The sequence below is a fragment of the Cottoperca gobio genome, chromosome 24 (genome assembly GCF_900634415.1).
Source record: "Cottoperca gobio chromosome 24, fCotGob3.1, whole genome shotgun sequence".
Lineage (NCBI taxonomy): Eukaryota > Metazoa > Chordata > Actinopteri > Perciformes > Bovichtidae > Cottoperca > Cottoperca gobio.
This window is the reverse complement of record NC_041378.1, coordinates 2,176,391-2,183,906: the sequence shown is the minus strand read 5'-3', so window position 1 is coordinate 2,183,906 and position 7,516 is coordinate 2,176,391. Positions and strand designations below refer to the sequence as shown.

The 7,516-nt window shown below is 42.7% G+C and overlaps 2 protein-coding genes across 2 annotated transcripts; both read left to right on the top strand.

Annotated features, from left to right (window-relative positions):
- Positions 1-361: 361 nt before the first annotated feature.
- LOC115028923 (high choriolytic enzyme 1-like) lies at positions 362-2,149 on the top strand. The gene is made up of 6 exons (XM_029462855.1): positions 362-385; positions 474-588; positions 1,302-1,474; positions 1,669-1,750; positions 1,853-1,974; positions 2,088-2,149. Exons 2-6 carry the CDS (start codon positions 509-511, stop codon positions 2,114-2,116), a joined length of 486 nt encoding a protein of 161 aa, XP_029318715.1. The 5' UTR covers positions 362-385; positions 474-508; the 3' UTR covers positions 2,117-2,149.
- Positions 2,150-2,757: 608 nt separating this feature from the next.
- LOC115028898 (probable tubulin polyglutamylase TTLL2) lies at positions 2,758-7,504 on the top strand. Its single transcript, XM_029462817.1, has 5 exons — positions 2,758-2,938; positions 3,173-3,394; positions 3,958-4,256; positions 5,029-6,386; positions 7,128-7,504. The coding sequence occupies exons 3-5, from the start codon at positions 4,035-4,037 to the stop codon at positions 7,426-7,428; spliced, it is 1,881 nt and encodes a 626-aa protein (XP_029318677.1). The 5' UTR covers positions 2,758-2,938; positions 3,173-3,394; positions 3,958-4,034; the 3' UTR covers positions 7,429-7,504.
- The last annotated feature ends 12 nt before the right edge of the window (positions 7,505-7,516 follow it).

Below are 7,516 nucleotides of genomic sequence, written 5' to 3'. Positions count from 1 at the left end.
TATTATAATACTAATTAATATAATATTATAATACTAATTATTTTAATAAAAAATAATTATGATTATAATACTTATTATTATAATACTAATTATTGTTGTTTTAATTAAAATAATATATATTTTTTAATTCAGTTGGGATCTTGAATTTTAAGACTGGAAGAAACATTTCCGTGAGTAAAAAGGGGAAACTCACGTTAAATGTAAAGTCTGATCATTTTCTTCAGTAGTTGTTGGAAATGGGGTTAAAACTGTCCATCTCTACACGAAGATTCATTTATATAAAAGTGTTTAAAGTATTTTTGTTAAATTTCCAGGAGGACAGGAACGCGTGTGTCGTAGCGTGGGCGGACGCCACCGTGCATTTACACCATCAGTTCAGAGCTGGGTGGTTGATCTTCTCTTTTTTTTTTACCCGCTCTAATGTCGGACCGTCAGGGTGCAGATAAACAGTTTCTATGTTTTCACTCCAACAGGTGATCGAACAGGTACCATCTTCGCTGCCATCAAGATGATCACAGACGTCACCTGCATTCGCTTCACGCCACACACCAAAGAGTTTAACTACATCAACTTCCTGGATGGCAAAGGGTGAGAAATACTTCTGTTAAAGGGTCAGTTCACCCAAATTACAAAATTCTCTAGTGGTATCTAACCATTCATAAAGTTTTATTGCATCATTATTATCTTCAGAAAAACACTTTTCAAAACCCCAAATTACAAAGTATTTCACATTAAAGCTGCAAATTAAAACTACCCAACTATAAAAGTATGTTAAAATAAAACAACTCTGGTAATGTGCGATTAAAAAAGGAGTTCCAAGTGAAATTAAGATTCTCTGATAAAATGTTATTTGGGCCGATCGTTGGGCATCTGAGATTAGAAATATCACAAGGAGCTCAAAAAGAGGTAATCTGTTTAATCTTAACATCAATTCTGAAACGCACTTTTAAGGACGGATGGTAGGAAGCGTCATGTAGGTCTTTTAATCGGGCTTTTCCAATGTTTTCTACAAAGATAACAGGAAACAGTTGCTGTTGGGTGTGATGGGATTATTTCTCCTGAGCTGACGTTCACCTCATTATGTTGGTTGAGGACAAACACCTGAGTAATCACCTGATTATTAACAGTTGGTGCAATTTATTCCCTTATTTATCATTTATTCATCAATATTGTCTGAGCAAAAAGCATTGAGGGGGGGGGTTATTCCTGCCCGTCTAAAAAAATAAACAAATGGTAACACTATAATATCTGCAGATTAAGTTTTTACTGCATGTCTTAATAAAAATGCCTTCTTTGTCCAGCTGTGCGTCCTTTGTTGGTTGTCAAGGAGGAGCCCAGAAGCTGTTTTGCGCCCGCTCGTGTTCTGTAGGGAATCTGTGCCACGAGATGATTCACGCTCTGGGGCTGCACCATGAACACACCCGCAAGGACCGCGATGAACACGTCACTGTGAAGTGGAAGAACATCCAGCCAGGTGAACTGTGTGGGGAAACGCCAACGGATAGTTTCGACATTCTGCAGACTTTAAACTGCGTTCATCTTTTTGGAGCACTTGGGGGGGGGGGGGGCAGACGACGGCCCCCGACGTGTGTATTTAGATCAGTATGACAGAGCGATTGTATTTTCTGCATGGCTGCAAAAACACTAAATAATTTCTAAATTTTAAAGGGAAAGAATCAAACTTCAAGCTGAAACGTGGAAACACTCTGAACCTGCCGTATGACCTCAGCTCCATCATGCACTACGGAGAGTAAGTCTATCATCTCTACTTCTGTTTATCACCGTGACACTTCCTCCTCCACTCACTGAACATCTCAAATACAGGATATGACATGTATTCATTTGTTTTCAGGTATTTCTTCAGTCGAGACGGAAGTCAGACGATTTTGCCCAAGAGCAGCAAAGCGCTGATTGGTCAGAGGACGCACCTCAGCAAGCTGGATGTGGAGAAACTGAACGGACTCTACCACTGCGGTACAACGTCCCCCTCTGTCATCACATGACCCTTCTAACAAATACAACAGACGTGTATTCAAGTCTGTAAATGTGTGAACTGCAACTATACTGACACTCATATCTTCTTTCAGAGGAGCGGAAGAGGGAAGGAAATCTGTGAGCTGAAGAGATTTAATAAAATTATTTAAATATCCATGTGTTTTTTTTAAGCAACCTGCCATAACTAACACCCAAGGGTAGAAAGGAACGACATCACATTTAGTGGCAGCTCTGAATCTAATTAAAATATTTTGTCTGTAATAATACATTTTAATCCGGTTCATTTATCTCTAACGTTATAATTATGTGTCCCAAAGATATATTTTTAATCTTTATTTGTATCACACCTTCATACAATAACTGCAGCACAAAGTGCTTCACAGCTAAAACATAACGGAGTACAAGATGAGACAGTAAGAGCATTTACAGTCCAATATCCAGTGTGGATGTAAATGAGTCTGAAGTACATTATAAAAATATCAGCATTAAAATAACATTGGAAATCATGCCTCATATCAAAATGCCTCGTAAAATATTTCTGACTCCTTTTTGAACTTTAGGGCGGTTTCATACTTTTATCCACTGAAATGTTGATTTAGTTGCTAATATATTTGAACCCATCAGGTAATACCCTAAAATACAAACTCTTTTTAGCATTTGTTCTGAACTTCTTTGGCATCACAATACTTTTGTATTTTACTTTTGCTGTGATGGAAAGTTTATTAAATTACTAAAATAATTTCTTTAAAAGAACAGCCGGAAAACAACAACACGGCTAACAGTCGGCACATTCATCCAACAACCGTGCTGAGCGACAGACGGACGACAGACAGACGTGTGTAGGAGGAGCTGAGAGCACAGACTGCACTATGCAGCAGTCTCTCACATCGAGCCTTCAGTTAGCGGCAGGACAGAAGACTTGGTGTGCCGTTAGAATTCAAAGGTAAGACTAATCACTTCCTTTCCAACATTGTGAATTCTGTCTCACATGTTCTAGCATTAAACATGTTACACGTGTGTGTGTGTGGAAAAGCCTAAGAAACATGTTAACCATCTTTTTAACATATTTTTTGCAAACTTAATTTTCTGCATTAGTGATTTATGGCTTGTTGGGAAGTTTATTAATCTTATTCAGTGTTAAAAGCGGCACTTCTTCTTTCCTTGTAAACGTTTTCAGATAATGCAGTGAAGCAGTTATTCAGTCGGAGCTGGCCCTCTGCGGCCGTCTGTGCAGGTCGTCAACGTGTCAGGTTTATTTGGGCTTCTCAGATTTACCATGTAAAGGCTGGAGCTCACACAGGGTGCTGTGAGCGCAGCCAGGGGGTGAAGGACGAGTGCAGCTCAACATTACTGCCTTTGGATGGGATGTGTTTCTCCAGGGGAGGGGAGGTGTTAACTGGTAGGTACTGGTGTTCTCTCTGGAGCCAATATTTGTTCACTTTTTGTCAAACTGCTGCCATTTAAAAATATACCAAATGAGCTATTAGCTGTTCCTGTTTGTGATGTACTCACGGCTGTACGGACGACTACCACTGGGTTATGGCTATAACCCTAACCCTGATATCTGTACTCGAGTACAACTATAAGGTACTTGTACTTGAGTATTTCCATTTTATAGTACTTTATACTTCTACATCTCGGAGGGAATCTTTGTCTTTGTTACTCTACATTTATTTTAAAGCTTTAGTTACTTTGCATATTTAGATGAATACAAAATAAATGTATTATTATAGGTTAAGCTCTCCAGCAATATATAAAGTAATTATAATTAGCCCCACATCTACAACATTAAAGTGATGAACATTCTGCATCAACCCAGTGAGTTTGTATATTATTCTGCATGAGCACTTCTACTTTTGGTACTTTAAGTATATTTATACTTAATACTTTTACTTAAGGGAGTTTCTGAATGCAGGACATTGACTAAGAGTATATTGAAACAGTATTATTGCTGTTTTTCAGTTTGGTTAAAGATCTGAGCACGTCTTCCAGCACTGCTCCTCGTGTCTCTGCTGCAGCTCTACAGCTCACGATGCTGCATGGCTGCGTCGCTGGTGTTCAGACTACATGACCGAGGTCCAGAGGTGGTGCGGGAGGTGCTTCTGGAGCGAGGATGGGAGGAATATGACGAAGAAGAACGGGAGGAGGAAGACTGGAACCTGTACTGGCGGGGGTCTGCATTTCGCAACTCGGAATATCACAACCTGTTGCCATGGCAGCGCCTCAACCACCATCCCAAAACGGTTGGCATCACACGCAAGGTGACGACGGTCTCCATGTTGGGTCAGAGAAATGTAGAGGTGCAGTGAGACGGAGACACCTGTGTGTTTGCACTTTGTATTACGACACTTTCAAAACGCATCACAAGAATCAGAAATGTAATATTGTGATTTGTGTTTGCGTCAAACTTAATTGATGTACAACTATCTGGGTATATCAGAGCCTCCAGCATTGTTAATGTGTCAGTTACACGTGGCATTAAAATGCGATCTGTATCTGGATACGTTATCTGCGTGGAAACATGTCGATGCATTCACAATGCAAAAGGACTGGAATGTGGATCAGACAGTTCACAGGTGGTTTCGTTGTCGGATCTCAGCCAGGTGTAAAAGCAACCTGTACAGCGTGACCACGTTCTCAAGAGAAAAGGTCTGGCAAGCGAGTTGAAAGGTCAGCTAGCTCCGCTTCGTCCTGCTAGCTTAAGCAAGCCGGCGAGTAGTAGCAGTAGCGAGCAAGTCTTAAAAGGGATTTAGAAATGCATGACGTTGACCTGGGACACACCGCCTATTGATAAATCTGCATATTGAGACCTGAGGGCACAATAGTGATGAAGAGAATATACTTTAATACCAGGTGTGAATGAGAGGCCCATTGATGTCGTTTGGTTTTCCAGATAACAATCACATGTTAATATCAGGACTTTGCCAAGAACACCAAACCAAAAACGTTTCCAAACATTAATCGACTAGAAAGTTATTTTCAGTGAATTCGATCACACTCTTAAAGAATGATTTGTCTTTTGTTTTCCGGAAGGACTGCTTGGCACGCAACCTGAGGAGAATGCGAGCCACGTTTGGTTCAGCTCTCTACGACTTCAGTCCGACCGTCTTCATCCTCCCCAACGACTACACCAGCTTCCTGTCCGAGTACAACAAACGCCGTCTGCCCAGAGGACCGACGGCCTTCTGGATATGTAAACCTGTGGATCTCTCCAGAGGCAGAGGGATCTTCATCTTTGAGCATATCAAGGATTTGGTTTACGACTGCTCTGTGATCGTACAGCGGTACATCAGCAACCCTCTGCTGATCTCCGGCTACAAGTTTGACCTGAGGATCTACGCGTGCGTGAAGAGCTTTCATCCCCTGACTGTTTACATTCATCAAGAAGGCCTGGTGCGCTTCGCCACCGAGAAGTACAACCTGTCATCTCTGCAGAACCTGTACGCTCATCTCACCAACACCAGCATCAATAAGTTCGGTCCCTTCTACAAGATGGAGAAAGAGAGAGTGGGCCAAGGATGCAAGTGGACCATGAGCAAGTTCAGGCATTTCCTCCACAGCCAAGACATCAACGAGCTTCTTCTGTGGCAGAAGATCAACAACATCGTCACCCTGACCCTCCTCACCATCGCTCCCGCCGTCCCTTCCTGTCCAAACTGTGTGGAGATGTTTGGCTTCGACATCCTGATTGACGCCAAGTTCAAACCTTGGCTGCTGGAGGTCAACTACAGCCCTGCGCTGACTCTGGACTGCCAGGCAGATATTACAGTGAAGAAAGGACTGATCAGCGATCTGATTGATTTGATGAACTATACATTGGCTGACAGCTTGAGACAGAGGGCCTATCAGAGACGAGGGTACAAGCAGCCTTGTTTCCACGCTCACCACCCCTCGCATGTTTCAATACCTGTGCTCTCCAAGTTTAAAGAAACCAAATTTCAGAAGCGAAGGAGCGGTAGCCATTCTCTACAGACTCTCCCTCTGATAAAAACTCATCGCCCGCCTGAAAGAATGAACCACAGACAGCCCAGACAACATGCTTTTATAGCCGACTACCAAAGACACCTTCCCCCTGTTGACTTAAACCAGATGTGTGCTTCCAGAATAGTTAACGCCAACAAAGCCCACACGGACGACGAGACCCTGAACCTGATCCTTGGCCTCCATTCAAGGACAGATGTGTCAGCGGTAAACAGACAGACGTGTCCAGCTCTTGCACCGTGGCTGACGGAAAACTGGAGTCGTCACGTGTCTGAGGTTACACACCACGACGACACTGAAACAGAAGCTGAGGTGGAGCTCTCAGGAGGGACAGACGTTTCCTCATCGATACGTGATATCCCACACAGGGGGCTGGGACTGAGATGTTCAAAGCTCCCCAACATTTACAGGTACATACAGTACTGCTGGGCAAAGAAACCCACAATAAAATGTCTTTGTAGATTAATGAACCTGGCCAAAGAACGTGCGTTCACCTGCGTGCAGCAAAACAACCACAGACACAGATGACAGACAGATGACTAAATGCAGACAGAAAGTAACTACAAAGAGACACAAAGCGACTACAAAGCGACTACAAAGAGACACAAAGCGACTACAAAGCAACTACAAAGCGACACAAAGCGACTACAAAGAGACACAAAGCGACTACAAAGAGACACAAAGCAACTACAAAGAGACACAAAGCGACTACAAAGAGACACAGACACAAAGCGACTACAAAGAGACACAGACACAAAACAACTACAAAGAGACACAAAGCGACTACAAAGAGACACAAAGCGACTACAAAGAGACACAAAACAACTACAAAGAGACACAAAGCGACTACAAAGAGACACAAAGCGACTACAAAGAGACACAGAGACACAAAACAACTACAAAGAGACATAGAGACACAAAGCAACTACAAAGAGACACAAAGCAACTACAAAGAGACACAGAGACACAAAGCAACTACAAAGACACAAAGCAACTACAAAGAGACACAAGACTTTGGATCTTCACCTTAATTTAAGAGACATGTTAATACAAAGACAAATATAGGACAAAGTGCATTATGTGAACTACATTTTATGGCTTGAAATTGAGTGCATTCACACAGCATAACATCACATGTGATTGTTTCACAGTGGGAGGACGGAGAGAAGCACAGCCCTGCACGCACAACATATCCCTCCGCTCAGAGTCGGAGACTTTATACGGACCTTCCCGTTTAGCACAGCCACTCTGAGGGCCTCGCAGCAGAAGCTGGATGTGAAGTTGGTCATACAGGAGCTTCACAGGCTCACGGCTCAGTTGGCCACATCAAGCAGGAAGTTGAGGAGAGAAGAGGAAGAGGGGAGAGAGATGGAAGGTGAAGAAGACTTTGATTCATTGCTGTGGGGGCCAAAGGATCCTCCATTGCTCAGTCAACGCTTTAAACCCACTTAGAGGATTTTTCTATCTGCCACGTCTCAAGGTCCGATTCATGAAAATGAGCACAGGAGCGCCAGCACGCTGTTTGCTTCGCAGCGCAGTG